This window comes from Homalodisca vitripennis, chromosome 3 (genome assembly GCF_021130785.1).
Source record: "Homalodisca vitripennis isolate AUS2020 chromosome 3, UT_GWSS_2.1, whole genome shotgun sequence".
NCBI classification, from domain to species: Eukaryota; Metazoa; Arthropoda; class Insecta; order Hemiptera; family Cicadellidae; genus Homalodisca; species Homalodisca vitripennis.
Genome location: NC_060209.1, coordinates 9,362,109 through 9,384,916, shown reverse-complemented (window position 1 = coordinate 9,384,916; position 22,808 = coordinate 9,362,109). Strand labels below are relative to the sequence as shown.

The 22,808-nt window shown below is 34.4% G+C and overlaps 1 protein-coding gene across 1 annotated transcript in view; it reads left to right on the top strand.

Moving 5' to 3' along the window:
* LOC124356552 (polypeptide N-acetylgalactosaminyltransferase 2) overlaps positions 1-15,161 on the top strand; it is a 57,777-nt gene extending 42,616 nt beyond the window's left edge. Inside the window, exons 8-12 of the mRNA XM_046807620.1 lie at positions 240-415; positions 4,256-4,359; positions 10,107-10,326; positions 10,728-11,055; positions 11,594-15,161. Of these exons, the coding sequence (XP_046663576.1) occupies positions 240-415; positions 4,256-4,359; positions 10,107-10,326; positions 10,728-11,055; positions 11,594-11,749 (984 nt within the window). The 3' untranslated portion in view covers positions 11,750-15,161. The remainder of the gene's footprint in view (positions 1-239; positions 416-4,255; positions 4,360-10,106; positions 10,327-10,727; positions 11,056-11,593) is intronic.
* The last annotated feature ends 7,647 nt before the right edge of the window (positions 15,162-22,808 follow it).

Genomic DNA, 22,808 nt, shown 5'->3' with positions numbered 1-22,808 from the left:
TTCGAAGATTTAAGCGTTCCCTAAAAATCCGAACATTTTATATAATTTTCAAAAACCGGGAGGATAGGAGGGCAAATACGTATATAAAAAAGGAGGACATGTCCTCCTAAAGCCGGACGTCTGGTCACCCTGCTTGAAAGAGCTTTTTTGTAAGTGATGTTTTTTAGAGTATTACAGTCGATATCTTGTCTCTAATACTTTTAAAAAAACAAGTTACTACACCGTGTTCTTGTGTGAAGGACCCAACCCGGGTGGTCTGCCCCATCATCGATGTGATCTCCATGGATACCTTCCACTACATCGGGGCATCCCCGGACCTGCGTGGCGGCTTCGACTGGAACCTGGTGTTCAAGTGGGAGTACCTGACGGCCGACCAGCGTACCCGCCGTGCCAAAGACCCCTCCATGCCTATCAGGTCAGTTTGGGCATCCGAACGCCAGAAAAGCAACATTTACACTACTTTGGATTTTTTAAATTTTTTAGACTTATGAAGTAGGCTAATTTTGATAGTTATAAAGTTGTGTTTTAAATTTCTAACAAAACTTTTGTTCAGTCCGTTTAATTTTTTTCGTCATATTTAAAAGCAAATAATCCATTACGGTTTGATTAGTTTAACTTTTACAAAATGATTTGTGCCTAAGTGAAGGATATTCAATCTATAGCAGGAAAAATATACGTTAAAGACTTAAGTTTATTCTTTGTTTGAAGTTTGTTTTTGACGATGGAAGGATTGTGAAGGAAACAGGATTATTCCGGACATTTGCCATCGTTCAGTGATACAAAAAATCAGTAACACTTCGTTTCTGAATACGTAGTGAACCAATAATAAAAAAGGGCCGATTCCCGTCCCCCTTCCTTTCTATTTCCGCCATATTGTTTTCTGCCGTGACGATCGCCATTTACTAATAACCTCTGGTCAGACGTAGGTGGTTGGTCGATGAATGCATACGTATTGTGACCTGTGTTCTGTAGTTCAGTTTTAATAATTAGTGTTGTGTTTAGTTTATATTAAATGCATATTTTAGAGTTAGTGAAATTGACACACAACATGGTGGTTGTGATTCCTGACATAGGCGTGTCACAACGCTCTGGCATGATTTGTTTATTTTAACCTTGTTTTTAATTATGTGTTAGGTTAGTTATTTACCTGAAGAAGAGATCAGATCGCAGATCTCGAAACGTAGTGTTACTGATGTTTTGTTTCACTGAACGATGGTAAATGTCCGGAAAAAATTAAATTTGTTGTTTTTAACTACCAATTTAAAACTCATTAGAAAATATTATCTAGCACATTTTACAGTATTTAGCAAAAAATCGTGGTGTGCTAAAAATATCGTGCTAAAAACAATAAATAGTGCAGTTCTTGCTTTATTTATCTGTATCACTTGTTTTAGAGCGATGGAACAACCTTTACTAGGCCCAGTAGTAATTATGTGTTTAGTGTACCTCACAAATCTGGGTGGTTTCAAAATTACATCTTCGTAAAGCTTTCATCGCCGTTGTTAATGGCGGAAACGCAATCTGCTTCGATTAGTTACTACTAACAAATTTATTGCTTTGCTCAAATCCCTCGTGAATCAGTTTTACACCGATCGCTGAAACTGATCTCCGTTGTTAGTTAATGTCACAAATTTCTATCTCAATTTACTCTTATTATCAATGTCATTAACTCTTTAAGGGCGTGTAGTGAAGCTAGACACACATTAAGTTGTCTTAACAACCAGCACTAGTACTTATAAATGGAAGTTTTAATGGGACAAGTTAAAGTTGCATGATTACTTTTCGTTTTTCCTCCAAGACTATTAAAGTGCTTTGCAGCAAGTATAAGCTCTTACCCTTATAATAGACTCGTAAAGCTATTTTTAGATCTACCGGAACAGACTGTAATAGTCGATTTACACTTAGTGTGTCTGGTAGATATTTTTGGTACTATACTATTGAGAGCAACGGTCTGCAAGTTATTTAAAAATATAAGTAACTTCGGTACCAAATTTGTGTAAATTTCCCTTTATATATATTATATAAATATTCGCCTGCACAAAGTCATTTTTTGAGGCAAATCTTATTCATGTAATGTAGTGTTTCAATACAATTACACATTAAATCTTTGGTTCACAATAACATCTTTTCTGGATACTTTTTTATCGTTCCAAAATTCGGTCAAACATATTTAGTAGATGAATTTACCAGGATGTTGAGGTAGGGTTAAATGAGTTTCTACCGGTCTGGGCTTCGTTGTTTGTTGGTCAACTATAAACAAATATTTGTACTGGCCATGAACATACTGGGATACAAAGCAATTTACCAGAGGTTGCCTAATAACACAAACAATGTAAATAACTATTGTGGTATCTTTCTTGTGTATTTAAACCGAGTAAGTTACGTTTGTATCTGTTAAAATATAACGTCCACTGTTGTTACTAACAAGTAAAATGTTGCGCGGAGGACTTATTGTGTCACAAAAAGTAAAATTTTCATATTTTTGCGGGAAAGTCGCTCTTAAAATAGAACATCCGCCTGTGGAGCAAGGGTGATTCATTCACAGACTGGGCGAAACAGTTCTGCTTCCGGCACTTCCTGCTTTTGATTTGTCTTGTTTTTAAGAACAACTCTCTGATACATGTATTTAAGCTCCATAAATATTATATATATATGCAGGGTTTTCAGAAAAGGACTTTTAGATACTTTGGACTGGAAATATACAATACTTTGCCCCCTGCTTCGAAGAGCCTTAGTTACCGTTCGTTTAAAAATCATGTAAAAAAATTTTATGTAATTTAGTTTTTTGAATGAAGATTATTTATTTGTATGCTATGACAAGAGTTGTCTTGTAAATAAGAGTATGTAATTTTTTGAAGAACACTTGCTGAATAAAAACGTTATATATATATATATATATATATATATATATATATATATATTTTATATATATATATATATCGTATGGGGGACAAAGGCAGCTATCCATAAATAAATAAATTAAAAATTACAATTATTAAAAAGTACGTAAGAACAAAGTTCTTGAGCAATTTTTGGTAGCTGGACCGTCACTCTTGTGATCTCCCAGTTATGGCAGCTATCGAAGAATAAAAACGTTATTTATTTTATTTAAAAGGGTATAACAAACTTCTGTTACTAATAATATTCATCATTTTGAACAAAACATTTACTATACACATAGGTTGAGACATATGTTTTAGATGCTAGCCGCCATTTTGTACTTTTTCAAAAAAACATTATTATCTCTGAAACTAATAAAGCTACAGATACTAAACTTTTGCACAAAGGTCAAGAGGGATAAGAGATAGTGTTTAACAAATAATGGTGTGATTTTATGTGATGTTTAAAAAATGGTGCCTATTGATAAGTTATAACGTCAATTAACAAAAGTAGTAATTATCTATTTATCTATCCTGTTTTACCTTTAATTCCAAAAGTTAATATTAAATACAGAATTAAGTTGCGTTAATACAGAAATAGGTTGTAAAGGGTTTCTTCTATCGTTTTCAAAGCCACACAACACAAACACTAATTGTATTAAGGCCCAAAGGGAAATTTCTTTGTGAAATAATGTTTCAGATGAAAAGGTTTGTTAACTTATCCTCCTGCAAGTTTCTGCCTACAAAGCGTTTCTGTTTTCTTTGCTAAGTATAAAAATACTTGCTTGCAGCATTTTATAAAAACGTATTAAGCCTTTTAAGCCAAGAAATGGTATAAATTATGTTCTTTTTATATTATCTCAACTCCAACCCATCATCCAAAATAATACAAGATGACAAAACCACAGCCTAGAACCTTGGAGTATCAATGATGGTTTAGCCAACCACAAAGTACTGCCCACCAAGGGCCAAAGCTGATATTTAGGGCCTGTCTGACCTTCATTAGGAACATAGTTACATACCGCGTTCTAAACGTGAAATGGACTAAGGGTTACTCCTTTGGATCAGTTATTACCTTTAGCAGGTAAAACCAGATACTTACCAGAGCTCAGCGCTGCTTGAGGTATTTTTCACGTATCCACATTTGGGCTTCAGGATAGTTCATATCTAGCAAATTTAGTAAATGTCCTCTAATTTTACATAACTCTATCTTTTTACTTCTGATTATATTATCCTGCTGTTAGTGTTACTGGCAATTTTAAGCAAATATCACTTTTCTGTATTTGTGTGGAAATAACTCTATGTTACGACCATGTAACTAATAGAGCTGGATTATGATGGACATAATATTTTAATTGTTGTTGGTTTTATTTCAGAACGCCAATGATTGCTGGGGGATTGTTCACCATCAACAAACAATATTTCGAGAAGTTAGGGAAATATGATATGAAAATGGATGTGTGGGGAGGAGAAAACCTTGGTGAGTTATAATTTTATTTTTATTTGATATGTGTACTAGCAGTTATCCGCTTCTTTGCATGTGAGTTCCTGTTGAATAGCACATGCGCATAGGCCTTTTTGAATTGCGTAGTAAATACGGCAAATAATTCGTGAAAATAAGTGGGAAAAAGTGAGAAGATAATCCAATCTCCTGATTCATTCCAGAATAATTAGATTAGACTTCAATTTTAAAGAGCAATGTTTAAGAGGCCTACATTCATAGAATGAAAAAAATTATGAATATTAATGGAATACACGAGATTCTCTGCACAATTTCATAATATTTGAATGAACAGATTCTAAAATTTCAGTAACACTTGGACTATTTTAGACTAGAGTGACAAAAATAGTCCTCTCAACCTAGTATTTTGTCACTAAGTCAACGCTAATAAGTGAAGGCACTTACGATGTAATATGATGAAACCCTAAGATAATTTGAATCGGAAGTAGACAATCGTAAGGTACATATTATTTCAGAGTTCCTTCTTTAACAAAATTCAAAAGTTTCAACAAAAATACTGCTGGCTCTTATATTAGATTTTGCGCGCGAAGAAGCACTACTGGTTTGAATCAATTAATAGTTCACACACGATAGTAAAATTTAGCTTGTTGCAATAAAAAATATATTTATTGGTCTGAGTAGCCTACTTTAGTCAAACAGTGTTTGTTACTTTCAGCCCTTATAATCTTCTTCTATTCTAGGTTATTTCTGTGCTCTAGTACATTGCGTTGTTGCTCCAAAGTTAAGAAAATGTATACATACATTGATATGAAAAGTCTTATTCAGTCAAAAAAGATTACTGCTTACACCCATTGTAATCTGCTGTCGGACCCACTACTTTCGGTGCTGTAGTAGTGTTTGCCTTGTTGTATCAATCAAGAGAATATACATTGGTCTGAAACGAATACTTGTGCCAAAAAGTGTATACTTTCTGCCACTGTCATCTACTTCCGATCTAAGGTATTTTTGTTACCGTAATATCATTTGCGTCGTTGCAATGATTAAGAAAATATATACGTATATGTCTGAAAAACCTTCTTAATCATAAAGTGTTAAATTCCAATCATAATAATCTACATCTGGAAGTCTAAGGTACTTCCTGTACCGTACTAACATTTTCTTTGATGGTCGTATAAAAAACATGTGCATAATATTTCTGGAAAATCGTCTTCGGTAATTTTTAATTTCTTAGCTCTTGGCCTTTAAGAAGATTACAAAATATTGTTCCTATTGGGGGTTGCAACACCATTTAAATCTCTATTGGTGCTTAACTGTAAGAAAATGCTTTTCGGATTTTTATATAATGCATGCACGTGTGTTCATTCAACCATTCAATTCCTACCCTTACGGGAGGTTTATATTCACGGTTTTTTATGATATCGGAAAATTAGAGAAATAGTGATAAGTAAGTGTATGAGGTCTTTGTATTTAAATATATATATTAAATTATATTCATGCTTTCCATTTTTTGTTGCTGATCTTTGCTGAAATAAAGAAAAAATAGTAAAGTATATAAATTTGTCTTAGTATTTTCTTAATAGTTTCTTCAAATTACAATTTGATGGTGTATAGATATTTTATTACATGCCAGATATGGGCGCTTAAACTTTACAAAAAGGATTACGTAAGTGTCATGTTATATGAAGAAGATTATAACCAAATGCAACAGCCATTTTGGTGAGTAACTCACCAACGGCTATCCAAGTGATAATCTCTTTAGAAGCCAAGTGATGATGGATTTAATTTTCATACTCCAAACCAATTCTGATCAATAACTATAGTGATATTGTATCTTAATTTTCTTTCAATTCTATAAAATATTGCGAAATTAAAAATTTATACTGATAAATAAACTAAACATAATGAAACATTTCTAGAATCAAATGACTCATACTAAGTTTTATAAATCTTTTTAAAGAGTCGTAAGCCTCTTGGGTTATATTTGTATAATACGTAGTCCTATCATAACTGTGTTATATTGTGTAAATCATGAACATCAACAAATTTATTTTCCATACAATACAACAGAAGCGTTTGTGTCTATTGGTCCGCACACACTCAATACGCGTGAACTTGAACTGAGTGCATACAGATTGAATGTGTGTGTACTCGTACGTCACACGTGAAACTCACCTAAAATAACCTGAAATGTGCAGGACAAACTTGTTGAGTATACCTTTAGTTTTAGAAATTGATCATAGAATTATTTTTTTTTTTTCAATTTTGTATCTAACTTCATAGTATTTATGAAGATAAACTTGAGCCAATCCAGTAAATGTTGTACAAGTACCTTGTCTTAAAAAGTGTATTGGTGATGTAACTAAAAAAATTACTTCTATTCATGCATTAATTTCCTATGTTTATAAGAATTAATGTTGTAGAAATTGATGTATCGTGTGATTTTTCTAAGTTAAATAATGTTTGAAAGTCTATGAACAAAAAATCGACTCGTATTATACATTACGATGGTTAGGTTAGTAATTTTATGTTAAGTTAAATTACATTCAGTTCGGTTAGATTAGGCTAGCTTAGCTTAGCTTAGATTATGTTACTTACTTCAGTTCAGCTTAGGATTACTTTTCGGTTCGCTTCGGTTAGTTTAGGTTAGATTAGGTTAGATTAGATAAATTAGGTTATTTCAAATTCTGTTCAGTTCGGTTTGGCTCTGTTTGGTTTGGGTTGGGTAGGTTAGGCTAGGTTTTTGGTTAGGTTAGGTTAAATTAGGTTCGGTTAGGTTAGGTTAAATTCTATTCGGTTCGGTTCTGTTCTGTTCGTTTAGGTAGGTTTAGGTAAAATTCGGTTCTGTTTAGTTAAGTTCAGTTTCGGTTCGGTAGGTTAGGTTAGGTTTCGGTTTAAAATTAGATTAGGCTAGGTTAAATCAGGTTAAATTCGGTTCGGTTCTGTTTTCTTCTGTTTGTAAGGCTTGGTTAATTTAGGTTAAATCGGGTTCGGTTCGGTTCTGTTATGTTTGGTTAGGTAATGGTAGGTTAATTTATGTTAAATTCAGTTTGGTTTGGTTAAATTAGGTTAGTTTAGCTTAGATTATATTATTTTATGTTAGGTTTGGTTCAGGACAAGTCTAGTTATGTTAGGTTAGGTTTGGTAAAATCAGCTAGGTTCGGTTCGGCTCTGTTCGGTTAGGGTAGGGTAGGTTGGGTTGGGTCAGATTGCATTAGGTAGGTTGAATTAGGTTTGGTTCTGTTCGGTTCGATTCAGCAATAAATGTTATTAATATCAGTCTGGTTTACTACATCGATATTTGTATCTTTCCTGGTGTATTAAACTCCGGCAGCAATAAACGTTATCAGTATCAGTCTGGTTTACTACATCGACATTTGTACTTTTTATAGTATACCAAACTCCGGCAGTAACAAACGTTTTCAGAATCAGTCTGATTTATTACATCGGTATTCGAATTTTTTACAGTACTCGTATACCAAACTTTGGCTCCAATAAAGATTATCAATTATCAGTCTAGTTTATTACCCTGGTTATCGAACTTTGCACAGTATACTAAAACTCCGGCAGAAATAAACGTTATCAGTATCAGTCTACTTTACTAAATCGGTATTCGAACCTTTCACAGTTTACCAAACTCCGGCAGCAATAATCGAGAAGCTTTAATGATGTGGCTTGTAACAGTCGTAACACAACCAAACCTCCCTAATTAGAACTTCTAAACTAGTTAACTAGCTTAACACTCGAAACTTGACTCATTGCTACGCCATACAGTGTGTTTTGCTACTCAAGTTGTCGACGGGATGTTGTCGCTTTTGATCGTAGGTACTGAGAGATGTGAGTGGATCGGTTGTGTCTATTATTCCTTTTCAAAGTGTTTCCGTATTGTAAAAATCTTTCATTCGCTGTATGATAACTCTGTTATTTTTCTTTCTAGATAAGCTTTAGAAGATTTACTTTGAAAGATCAAGCATTTGTAGTGGAATTTAAAAGGTAGAAATTTTGTAATCGAACAGTTCAGTAGAATGAGAGACGAATTACCAAGTTTTGGATACGACATGATCGGGTTTCAATTCGTATATGACGCATGTTTTATAAATCAAAGGAAACCAATAGGGTATATAAAGAGAACATAAAGGGGTTGACTTAATAATTACTACTGTAATAATAGAAAACAGTTAAGTAGTCATTTGAAAAAGTATCGTATAATTAGCCTTGTGATGGCATTGCATAACTGTGATTCTTCATAATTAACACTACTACTTTACTACTTTTCTGACATTTAGATTGTGCATCCTTAATAATGCATTGAGTCGTTGTACATGATGTGTAGGGGCGTATAAATCAAGTCACCACTCAGTAAAACGGTGGTTTGCTAAGGATAGACAAGTGCATGTGCTTAATAATATTCTTCTTTGGCGCATCATGTTTTATATATCCAACGCTATTAATCGAATATCTATTTTCATTAGTAGCTCGCAGCATATATGCAGATAGTTCGTATTCACAATGAAAACTTCCTCCGTAGATTATGGATAATGCTCCAGCCCTTAATCTGAGAGGTCACTAATTCCGGCTTAAAAATTACCTCGTCATTAACATGGGATATCGTTCAGCTGTCGATCATGTTACTAAATGAACATTGAACTTATCGAAATTCCTTATATTGACGGAGAAATCTTATTTGATGATCCTGACTGAGCTAATATAATAACGTCTAGGTAGTCCTTGGTTCCTGGAGGATTCCTTTATTTAAGGGACGGATATTGCTGGGAGGACAAATACTGTGCACTCGATTACTGATCAGGTTTTTTGGCTCTTTGACTTATATCCTGCTAACCTTCTTATCGCCCTACTTTTCGTATTCTTTTATCGTTATTGTTTCCTTCACACCAGTTCATTGGCGAGCAAAAAAATCATTTTTTTAAAGTTACGCATTTACTAGATTACTAATGTAGCCATTGTACTGTATACACAGAGTAACTAGGTGCTTGATTTCTCTGTATATTCCAGTTAGAGACACAGAGATCAAAATCTTCTTCTTATTCTTTGTTTGAAGTTTGTTTTTAACGATGGAAGGATTGTGGAGGAAACGGGATTTTCTGGGCATTTGCTATCGTTCAGTTATAGAAAAAAATCAGTAACACTACTTTTCGAGATCTGCAATCTGATCTCTTCTTCAGGCAAATAACTAACCTAACACATAATTACAAACTAGATTAAAATAAACAAATCTAACCAAGATTTAGGACACGACTGTCAGGAATCACAACCACGTTATTTTACTGATTTTTTGTATCACTGAACGTTGGCAACTGTCCGGAAAAATCCTGTTTTCGTCTTATTGATGTCATCATCTCTATATATTGTACGATCCTGCGGTGAGGTGGACATTTTATAAGTTTTATGGTTTAAATACACAGTACGCGAGGATAGCGATGCGATGTGAAGTGACACAAAACTATCAACTATAATATGTTAACATGTGGGGTAAAATACACAAGAGTGCGACTTGTATAGATAGTTTCTATATTTTTGCGTCGCTTTCTGTATTTTTGTAAACTTACAACTCAGATGTTTTAAAAATATAACTTGGTCAATACATTTTGTCTTAACCTAAACTAACTTATAAATTAAGCTAAACTAGTATTGTAAGGTCCATTTGGCGATGAGTAAATGAATCTCTTCTGCTTTCTTTCAGAATCAGTAGTCTGTTCAAATTAATCTCTTCGTCTGCTCTCTCACAGACCATTGACTTGTTGTTACAGAGATCTCGTTCCGCGTGTGGCAGTGTGGGGGCAGTCTGGAGATTATCCCTTGCAGCAGGGTGGGCCACGTGTTCCGCAAACGCCATCCCTACACGTTCCCTGGCGGCAGCGGTAACGTGTTCGCCCGCAACACGCGGCGAGCTGCTGAGGTCTGGATGGACGACTACAAGAAGTACTACTACGCGGCTGTGCCTTTAGCCAAAAACATTCCTTTTGGAGAGTAAGTCATTGAAATTAGGGTTAATAGGGAAGAACTCATAATATCATTAACGTAATGATTTGAATACCTTTTTCCATAGTGTTTATAAGGTTCCCCAAAAGTTTTAGTCTCTTAAAATCACGGAATAATATTTTAAATAACGTTAGAACTTAAAACTTCCGTGAAATAAATTCAATAAAACAAATATAAACTAAAATTGTTTTATATACTGGAATTGTGCCACTAATAATGTATTTTACCTTTAGCTATACATATGTTGAATTTTATTTTTGTCCTTAATAATTTTCTACGGAATTTATTTAAATTGCATAGAGATTGAGATACAACATCCCTACATATTTTGTGTTACCATCATAACCCTTTGAGTACTATGTATACATATTGCCTCTTTTGGTTTTCAGTATCAGCGATCGACTGACTCTCCGCTCGAAACTCCAATGTCAGCCGTTCCGTTGGTACCTAGAGAACGTCTACCCCGAGCTGAAGGTTCCCTCCATGGCAGACCTGGCCCTGGGGTCGCTCCAGCAAGGACCCTGGTGTCTGGATACGATGGGCCACGTGGCTGGCGGAACTGTGGGCCTCTACCCTTGCCACCACACCGGGGGAAACCAGGAGTGGACTCTCACAGAGGCCGGGCTGCTGAAACATGGAGAGATGTGCCTCACATTGACCTCTACGGACCCGGGCTCCACAGTAGTCATGAAGTCGTGTAACAACGGAATCGAACAGGTTAGATCCGATACCTTCATTGTTTTATGACTTTAATAATCGAGCTTAGAGAATGATTTCAAAATAGTTTTAAATTTTGTAGGTGTAACTACGTATAAACTATAGTTCACGTGAGGCGAACACTGAGCAGAAACAGTGGTCCTTGAAATAAACATTGCATTTGTCCCCTCGACTTTCGTAAAATGAGTTCCGACTACCTGCACTCAAAAACGCAACAGTTGATTGTATCACAAATTAGTCACAAACTCTAGGTAAAATTCATATCCAGTTAGAGAATTTTTTATATTAATGAGACAATTAAGATTTAACCGTCGGCACCAGATTTTTGTATAAATGTTATCAAAAGTGAATGACTTTCCATAACGTCTTTCAATTTCTGTCAGTTTTTAAATAATTATCAGGCAGCATGGTTCTGAATCATTTACTTAGGTAGTTAGCTCTATTTTTATGGTTGCAAAGGATTTAAGAAGGTGTAAGAGCAGATTAGAAATAAATTTCCAGGCGTAACCATTAACATACACTTGTGTGCTGTCCTCAGATGTGGGTACAAGTATCCAAGAACGGGTTGCTGAAACACGCTCGGCTCACTCTCTGTTTGGACTCAGTCAACAGTAGAACGCTCGGGCTCACCGTGGAAAAGTGCAACTCCAAGTCCTCAACTCAACAGTGGCAATACGTCGTCACCACTCTATGATAAGCAGCGGTATAACTTCGGTGCTAAACATCAACCTTGGGGTAGTCCCAAGTTGTCCCGCCAGATTGACGTCATTGGCTTAGAACTTGACAAAAATGGGATAAAAAGAGCTGTTGCGGAAAAAGGCTTACTTTTTCACTATATTTAGGGGATGTAGTTACTTTAAGACTTTGGTTTGTAAAATTTTGCAAGTTCGATTTCATCGAACCAATTTACTTGAGCATAACCCCACAGAAAGAATTCCCACTGGGTTCACTCTGGTCTGCGAAGCTTCCAAAGCACGAGTGTCACAGTGGTCGGTTGCACGATCAATGCAACATCATTGTTGCGTCAACATCATTGTTGCATCAACACCATTGTTGCATCAACATCATAGCTGCATCAACATAATTGTTGCATCAACATCATTGTTGCATCAACAACTTCTATCGAACTGTTCAATAAGGTTCTATCCATGCCAGTGGCATGCATTAAGGTTCACTTTACAGATCTTAAGATTATTATGGGAAAAAACTTTAAAATATGTTCTAAACTCGCTTCGAATTGCAACCGTGACTTCTCGGTTAGAGAGCCACAGCCTTAACTCTATGTTTCGGCGAAGATCCGATAATTTTATCTCTTAGGCGGAGATCCATCTTGAACTAATGTGTAGTCATTAATGTATTCAACTAGTTGAGGGATAAGCCTTTGCCCAAGTAGTATGTGCCGTTGACCGTAGCTTTCTCGATTAGGTAAGGTATATATTTTTCATTGGCATCGCACAAAATACGTCTATGTCTCTTTTTAACATATTGCTATCTTTTTTGAAAACCTTTCCGATGATATGAAACACTGATTTGTCACCACAAATCAATCATTGAATCTATCTCCAACCCCACAATCTTCTTACTATAGTCACTATAGCATTTCAGTATAGCCTTCCAGAGATTATTTTATTATTTTTAAAGCGTTTTTCAATGTTTTTGCCGATCATAAATACCCGTGGTCCTATACCAATTTTTCTAATAAACAAAAGTAAAGTCATCCAGAAACAGATTTTCAACAGTAAACAACTGTTGAAGTAAAACTTTTATTGTATTAGCTCATTAATACCAACTCGAGACTGGTATAAATGATACAGTTCCAATTGGCCTATATTGAGTTATAAATTGTATTTTTTCGAATGAAGATATTATTGATCTATCTATAGATTTTACCATTTTATTCACTACTGTTCCGAGTTAAAATTCATTTTTATTCCAAACAATAGTTATTGCCTCAAGTTTTTTTTAAATAATCGTGTTAATACTTATTCTAGAAAGCAAATTAACACACTTATCACAAGTCCCTGCTTGATTTACAAGTACGTGATTTGTGCCCAAAGATATGAGGAGATAACAAGTAAAGCCAGTGACGTCATCCTGAACGTAAGGAACACCAATACGGGTCACTAGTCATAGTGCGTAGTTACCCCGGGAGTCTGGTGGTGGGGGGACTTGACTTTCAGCTTGTTCGGACAGCGGTCACACGTTCTCCACAGTAAAGAGACGTTAGGAAATTATTTTATAGAAAGTATTATAAATGTATGTACCTCATATAAAGTGCCTTTTGCAATTTGTTTCCTCTGTGAACTCGACATTTCTGAACAACACGGAACTTAATTTTGCATGGAATTCCGTTTAAGTTGGATCATTAAATACGCTTGTACGTTGAAGAAAATTATTGTAAATAAAACCTTGAGCATGTTACCGAGTTAAATACAGCTTTTCCTCCTTGAGTAACCTAGAAAACCTCTACTGTACTGTATTTAAATTTTCTTTGCTCTCGACGAATAGCAACAGAATTATCCGCCAGTTCTGAGATTCAAGTCCCAACCACCGCCAGTTCTACCAACTATCCAAATAACATCACTGAGGAATATTTTGTAGTTTTAACTCATTAATTTAAGTCTCCTTATAATTTCTTTTTACCATTCCAGAACGTCTTCTCGCAAAACGCCCTCAAGCGTTCATTTCCTTCATCTTGTGGTTCCTTTTTATTTTATACCTAGTCTTCCACTTTAGCTTCCAATTTAATTTTTCTCTAATGTTGTAACTAGTTTACCAGTATTACTGTTTTAGAGTCAATTTTGAGTCACACATAAAACAACGTGGTTCGTTTTATGTTCAGTTGTTATTGCTACTAATCTTGCCTGTTTTGCCGCATAAGAGACTCTAATTTTGCGAACACTATTGCATGTATCGACAATAAATCTTGTTTAACAGGAAGGTTTTGCGATTTTCTTGTTTAAAGAAATAGATTTTTGTCACGTTTTTGTTTAAAAAAAAAGTAACTTTACAAAGTCTATTCATTATAACAACACGTTATTAGTTATTCTAAAGTTATTATTATGCTGTAAATCTATTGATCATCCCTTTGGGTGATTGACAATTTTAAGGTTAGTTCCTAAGGGGTAATATTGATATTTGTTATTGATTGTGTTATTAAAAGGTGATTATACTCTATTCCTTTTCATTGTAATAAAGACCGAGTGATAGTGTAAATAGTAAAGCATTTGTATGTTATACCATTTCTTGCGTTTTATATAAAATGTACAGTGTAAATTGCTGTTGTATAGGTATGTTGTTATTTAGTGTAGGAAGGTGCTGTTTTTAATATGTATAGAATACTTTTTTAATTGTTGTATATATTTATCATTTATTTAAATTACATAGGTAGTTTGTAACTGGACCGTGTTTTAATAAAATATCTGTTTGGTCGAGAATAGGTTTTAATTATTTCTATTATTCTATAGATTGTTATCGTGTATCATTGTATCCTTAAAAGTCAATTCTATTCTAATTTAAATGGTTGGTGCACATTTCTCTTTTGAACCTTTTTATTTAAATATGTTTAATTTACATGCAAAACAACTATTTCAGTATTTTTACAAGTAAGATTGTATTCTTTCATGAGTTGAGGAAGGTAACCCTTGTTATCCACTCCTAAGCAAAGTTTGACTTAGGTTAGAAATATTTTACGAAAGTAACCTTAAACTACATAAGCTGCAAATGGACATGTGGTGGATAGCACATACAGTTTTAGTTACATAGAATATTTTTATTGAAAATTTGTATTTGTTGAAATGTATTGGAACAGAATGAAGCTCACCTATCTGAACTTTATCAACTAAATGTTGTTTTTATTAATTAAATTTTTTGCTCAAATATTTGACGGAATTGTTTTACTTCTATGGATTCTGTATATTGGATTTATCTTGCGCACAATACGTAAATGTAAATAAAACATTTATATTAGTTTAAAAAATTCAACTAACAATTTGTGTCAATACAAGCTCAAGGCGTGAGAAGGCAACATAGGGTGGGGATCGACCGAACCAAGGGTAGAACATGTTTATCTACGGTTAATAAATGGTCAGTTTTATATAAACATATAATGCTGTATTTTTACCTTGACTCCTTTCCCATAGATTAATAGACAAAGGTTACAGATCAACGGTAACCGATAAGGGTTACGGTTACGATGGTATTATAAAAAGTACCACCACCCAAAGAAAGGTTATGTTATTATATTAGGTTAGATTATGTTTATATCACCTACTTTAATGTAATGATTTTACAAGTTTTTACCTCATTAGGTTTAACAGAGAATTTTATGGGAATTCCGTTTCTTATTCCGTTCATTGCACTAGTCTAGGATATGTTAATGATGGTTCATTGACTTCAAGAGGCTAGCTTGTCCTTGGTGGGCAATTTCGTAACTCTAAACTAATTCTCTTCCAAAACCGTTAAAGTTAATCCTGATCCTTTTGCTCGTACCAAATTATGATACGTCATTGTTGTATAAGATGTTTGACCAATAATACGATAGTTAAAATATATTATTAAACAAATTTGTTGTTTCTCCTGCTTTCTAAAAGTTTATAAAAGTCGACAGTAATGGCTGCAATGTGTTTCATGCCATCATAAACTAGATTGCATGTAGGGATAAGTTTGCATGGCACAGAAATAGTCTATCTATACTTTACAGTGTAATTGATGGCTTCTATTTTTAAAGTACTCTTTATATTCCAGTGCCGTGCTTTGAATTTATAGCAACTAGAATAAATTATAATGAGATAGGTATTGTGAAAAGTTTTTTATGTATTACACTTTTTTATATGCCACTTGTTTGAGGTGCTTGAGAATTTTAATTTCTGTCTATATGTGTGTCTGTCCGCCTGCATGTCCGTATGGTATCTCAAAACCGTACAGATCTACAGACCTGATATCTTACCTAAAGCTTCATCGCGTCATGCCCTTTTCAATTAAAGAAATTAATTACATTTTGTGTTATGTATTTAATTTTATCAAGTTTTCAAGGCGTAACGTTTAATTATAGGTTAGGATACCAATGACATACTATATGTTACTATAATGTTACTGAAAACTGTGTACAGTACTATGCCTGGAAATTAGTAAAGGAAAATAAAACCTGTACGCGAAATTAATAATTTTAGCATTAATAAATCATAAGTATATTAACCAATTCCTTTTTTCCATGTAGCTTACGTAAACCAATGAAAATAATAATATTCAAGGCGCTTACTTAGTTTAAAATAAAGAAATATCTTCACCAATCCAGCCTACTCAATTACAAATAATAACGAAAAACCCATTATAGTATTCTAAATCTGTTGGTTTTATAATTTGGCAGGAAATGCACACTTCCATCCCTCAAACTCACAAGATATCTGAAACAAAATTAATAAATTGCTTCTCTTAACTGTTTGACTCAGATTACCGGTGTAAACTTGAATGGGTGTTGCGTTGCCTTCTGGAAGTATAAACCCATCTCGTACTGTCTTCATTTGCACAAGAAGCGTTCTGACGAATGAATAGTGTTACCTATATATGTACAGTAGCACTTACTCCATGTATTCGATTCTATACCTCCTAGGAGTTCAATAACAGTCGAGCTATTTTAATGTAGCGGGTTCCGAAAGTAGAAGTGCTTAGCTCTCTTAATAAAAGTAATTACAGTACGATATGTGGGGCTCTGTGATATAATTAATAGGTATATATCACGTATACCAGGGAATAAATTTTAGTCTTCATTTTTAGGAGGAACTAATAATAATAAACTAATAGATGTCATAAACAACAAGTTTGCCATAAGTTTTTATTATCACTGGTAAATAAATGATTTTTTGAAGTGCCTGATGATGGAATCATTGATTCAGAAAAGTCTTGCAAAAGCATATTGGAGAATTTGTATTTATTTACCAATGATATTAAACTTTTTCCAATGCTCCAAGATTCTTTATAAGTTTTTACGTAAAAGCCTTTACGAAGAAATAAGAATTTTTAAGTGGAAAAGAGATTCGCTTTATATTAACTTGTACTGTTAGCTGATCTGTGACATCAGCACTCCTTCTTAGATTTCAATTGAGTTTAGGATTTGGTGTTAAATAATAAGCTTCTTTTTAGTTTCAAGTAGTTTTTGAAACGATCTTGTCTCTAATAATTTTCGTGAAAAATATCAAACCAATGATTTGTTCTTATTATTTTTAAAAGCGTGATTGTTTAGCCAATATAATATTTGAAAAAACTTACGTAGTGCGTTGGACTGAAAAGACTGCAACGGTTAAAATGAGTCCACTTCCGGTGCTTTTATTCCGATTCGGGTATAATGGGTAGGGTGAAAATTGCTAATTTCCGGCTGTACCGTATTATTTATTACACATACAAGGCGCTAAACGTCTTCTTTGTAAGTAAAATGGTGTCTGAGAAATGTCCAAATAAACATTACGTGGACATACACACAAAGACATAGACTTTTCAAACGGCCCGGATTTACTAATAATGTTTACGATTAATTTTGTTCCCTAAAAGGAAGTTTATGCCTACTTCGTAGGCCACCCGTAGGCTTGCTCTTTTATATATATATATATATATATATATATATATATATATATATATATATATATATATATATATATACATATATTTATACCTTCGTATTCGTTTTTCTAAAGAGTGAATGTGTGTAATCCTGATACACATTATATGCTGTTGCTTCTCACTCCCTGTTAGGTATATCATTCTCTTAAGTCTAGAATTACATCAATATTTATATGCCAAAATAGTATTGCATCCTTCATCAGCACAATTGGACGCTATGTCCCATCAACGATTCTGTGTCATGATAATTGCATTTAGTGTCCAATGTATTGCTTTGTGATTCACCTGCTGTAGTGACTAACTCATTCCAGCCCCTTCTTTCCTCAAATTGTTCTCACGGAATGAATGGTTCCTATAATTATGTTAATGCTCAGTACATCCGTTTTACTTAAGAGGATACATTTACACCTTACTTGTATACATTTACAATTTTGTTCTTTAAGTTCAAAATGCATATATCTTAATGAATAATATACTCCTTCAAAAGCATCTACACCTGACCATTGTAATCTTCTTGTGGCCTAAGATATTTCCAGTGCCAGTTGAGTTTACGTAATACCAACAGTCTCATATTTCAACACTCTAGGACAGCTCAAAGTCGAAAAGGAAAATATAGTTCTTCTAGGAAATGTAACCCTGTTTAATCCCCTTTACGTGTTTGCAACATTAGTTTGTATAGCATCTTGACTTTATCTGTTGAGAACATAATATACATACATGTATATAAAATTGTATCGCTAAAGGCAACGGGAAGATTAAAAAACAAAATTCTTTTAGGGGTTGCAGTCTCATTTATACCAGAAGGAATGGTTGATCTTCATGAAAATGCTTTTGAACTGTGCGTGAAATTTACGTGCGCGCGCGTATGTGTGTGTGTGTGTGTGTGTGTGAAATTTACAGGATATCGAGAAGTTGAAAAACTAAATACGATTCAGGTAGAGTTATAAATCTATTGAAGCATCTAAGCTCCAATGGCTGGTTGGTTATATTTGAAAACCTTAAAAATCTACAGCTTATAAAGAATATTCGTGCCACCTTGTATCGCTAATTACTTGTAGTCTTTGAGAAACTGTGATTCTCATTCAATCATATAACTAAAATATCATTAAATTCGTTTATAAAACTTGTTATGATTCTGCAGCATAAATAAAATATCGGATATTGTACTGAAGGCAGCGGTACAAGGCGAATAGACACCGAGGAAGGCGGCTACAAAGTACAAGTCGTCCCCTTATTGCCACCCCAAGTCTATCCTGAATACACAGTATGTAAATTGAACCTCTCCACATTAGTGTTTCTACTGCCCCTTACATTTTCAGAGCTTGTAAAAATATTTTCCGGCACCTTTCCACTCTTAATTCTCAAAACACTTTATCTTAATTTGCATTCCTGAATTTAATGTTAAACTACTTTTGTGGCATTTGAATAAATTTAATTGAACAAAACTGAAACACTGATTTTCTAGGAATAACATTATTCTCTTTTCTAGGTGTACAATCAAAATGTAATTTTAATATATATAACTATTTTAAACGTCCGACAAAATAAAGAAACAATTAAAAATCTACCTCACTCAGCCTACGAACCCCATCTTTTTTTGTCTAATACATGCCGCCCATACGTCATAATGACATTTTCTGCACCAAACTGGTGTTTTATGTTCATCATGTATGTGTATTTATAAAGTACGCCTGAGTTATGGTTTTTAAGTATGACTATATTATGTTTATCGCTATAATGACTTGTTTAGTTAATTTTAATGCTTGTTTTATGCAATGTACACATAGTATATTCATTTACAAACAATAACACAACTGCTCAAAGTTTATGTCATTCTCAAAAATATTTACTATACAAGTATATCACTTTAGCCTCTTTCCTTGGTTTAAAGTTTATTACTGACGATAGGAGGGTTGAAAGGATAACAGAGAATAGATTCTCTTCTCCCACCTGACAAAGAGAATAGATTCCAATCCTCGAAACGATGTGTTATACCTCTTATATGACCTATAACGATGGCAAATGTCTGAAATCCTGTTATAATTTTAGTCTCTTGCATTAAGTCTGTCTTAATGATATAATGGCATAAACTATTGTTACTATTTATATTAAATAACACAACAGTATGTAAATTGCAATACTTCACAAGTATCTTTAATAAATAAAGTACCCTTATCGCATAGGCAACTTTAAAAAACCCATTGTTGTATTCAATAGCAGTTCTATACAAGCTACTTATTTATACATACAGATAATGAACCTATGATTGCTGCTCTAAACCTAGCCACAAAACGTCTACTTACTAATTTATCGGATGTTATATATTCGAGCAACAGAACCATTTTAGAAGCAAACCCAGTTACTGTTGAGCCGCATTGCCCAGAGAGGCCCTTAACCCTTCAATTAGAACAGGCACAGAGCTCGAGCAGCCCTTTACGATCATCCCTTAACACTCAAACGTTCCTTGAGCCTACTTACTATAAATAGCCTTACTCTCCCCAGAGTAAAGCGGAAATGTTATTCGTATAAATAAAACAGATAAATACCAGTTTAAGTTTTTAATAAATACCTTTTAATAACGTGTTTGTATAGCGTTTGAATTACACTTTTTTGACACGGCTTGATGAAATGTTAAAAATCATTATATGTATATATTATTGTAAGTGTTTGTTGATGTACTGATTGGGTAATGCCTATCATTAATTTAAATAGATACCAGAGTCAGTGTGTAGTAATAATGAGCCTATATTCAATCTCTGTTTCTTGATTCTTTGGTTTCAAGTTCCAATCTTAAAACAAAACAACAACAAAAATAGTTAACAAATCCTAGAGTAAATAGGAAAATAATGTTTGATATAAAAAATAAAAATTTCGTAATTTATCAGTAATTTTTAATTAAATTATTTAAGTCTTATATTTGAGCATTAAAGTAACTAATACGCATTATATTTTTATATGTTATTAACTATAAATTACAGGTTTATCTTTATATTAGTATAAAAAAGCCAATTAAAACCCTTAGATTTTAATGTACGTTGAAGATGGCTGAATGCCGAAACACGAGCGTGAAAACTAAATATTTTAAAAAGGGGTTTGGTTACTATTTGTTTCGTTTGTAAATGTTATGTAAAAGTAAGCAATTCAGCTTTTGCTTTACTGCAATTATCCTTGGAAGATAGGCTCGCAGAGGCAATGTACAAATTGAGTGATATGTTTTTGTTCGCATCCGGACTTTCGGTGGTCGCGGCTGTCCGGGGTCGGGGTGAACGAGCTGAGCGACTTACTTATCTGTAACACGAGTTGGAACTTGCTCGGCGATACTACGCTTCTAGGGCCAGTCTGACTTGAACGTACCAAGTGATAGGACATACGAGGGCTGCAACAGAGCTGAGCGACTTACTTATCTGTAACACGAGTTGGAACTTGCTCGGCGATACTACGCTGCTAGTGCCAGTCTGACTTGAACGTACCGAGTGATAGGACATACGGGGGCTGCAACTGAGCTGAGCGACTTACTTATCTGTAACACGAGTTGGAACTTGCTCGGCGATACTACGCTTCTAGGGCCAGTCTGACTTGAACGTACCGAGTGATAGGACATACGAGCGCTGCAACTGAGCTGAGCTACTTACTTATCTGTAACACGAGTTGGAACTTGCTCGGCGATACTACGCTGCTAGTGCCAGTCTGACTTGAACGTACCGAGTGATAGGACATACGGGGGCTGCAACTGAGCTGAGCTACTTACTTATCTGTAACACGAGTTGGAACTTGCTCGGCGATACTACGCTGCTAGGGCCAGTCTGACTTCAACGTACCGAGTGATAGGACATACGGGGGCTGCAACTGAGCTGAGCTACTTACTTATCTGTAACACGAGTTGGAACTTGCTCGGCGATACTACGCTGCTAGTGCCAGTCTGACTTGAACGTACCGAGTGATAGGACATACGGGGGCTGCAACTGAGCTGAGCGACTTACTTATCTGTAACACGAGTTGGAACTTGCTCGGCGATACTACGCTGCTAGTGCCAGTCTGACTTCAACGTACCGAGTGATAGGACATACGGGGGCTGCAACTGAGCTGAGCGACTTACTTATCTGTAACACGAGTTGGAACTTGCTCGGCGATACTACGCTGCTGGGGCCAGTCTGACTTGAACGTACCGAGTGATAGGACATACGGGGGCTGCAACTGAGCTGAGCTACTTACTTATCTGTAACACGAGTTGGAACTTGCTCGGTGATACTACGCTGCTGGGGCCAGTCTGACTTGAACGTAACAAGTGATAGGACATACGGGGGCTGCAACTGAGCTGCCTGAGCGACCTTGACCGCGACTGGGTAGTACCGAGTAAGTCAACTACTGATTATCATTGCTAATTTTATTTGTATTGATTCTCTCCTTATGATTATTTTAGATCCTCCAATTATTTATTGTGATTTAGCCAAACTAAAGTTATAGTTTTTGCATATTAAAATCTGCTCTAAATCGCGTAAGAATGTCGAAACCTTTTGTAATTTGTTGTTTTTGACCATAGTTGCTCTCTTAATTAAACAAAAATATATTATATATATACTCACATAGTAAAGAGCCAATTTATCAAATGTATTATTGCAACAAATATATTAAAAAAGAGAACCAGTAAGTTGAGAAGAGCAGAAACTTTAAACAAAAGCTTAATTTTATAAAATCTTAAAGTATTTTTATATTTGTTTAGAATAAATGTATTACAAGTGACTTTTAATTTCTATTTATTTATTCCATTAAAAGATCTTCGTGAGAAATGTTAACATTTTTAGTTTCATTTTACTTTAATAAAGTCCTTTATTATCAAATCAAGTGGAGTTTTGTTTTATTTTATTTGCAAGTAATAAGATCCACGAATATAATTTTATACTCGAGCTTTGGGTAGAACAATTTAATACTATATTTGTACAATTAAGTTATAACATATACACTTGTATTTCAGGTTGCTTAGTTATTCGTATTAATGATCGGCTAATTAAATAAAGGAAGAGTGTTTTTGTACTGTTTGCAGATGCTCACTCATAGAAACGACTTGTTAGCCTTTTATTTGTTTTTCAAACAAAGCTATAATTTTTATTTGATTTTATTTGATGTTACAACGTACCCCC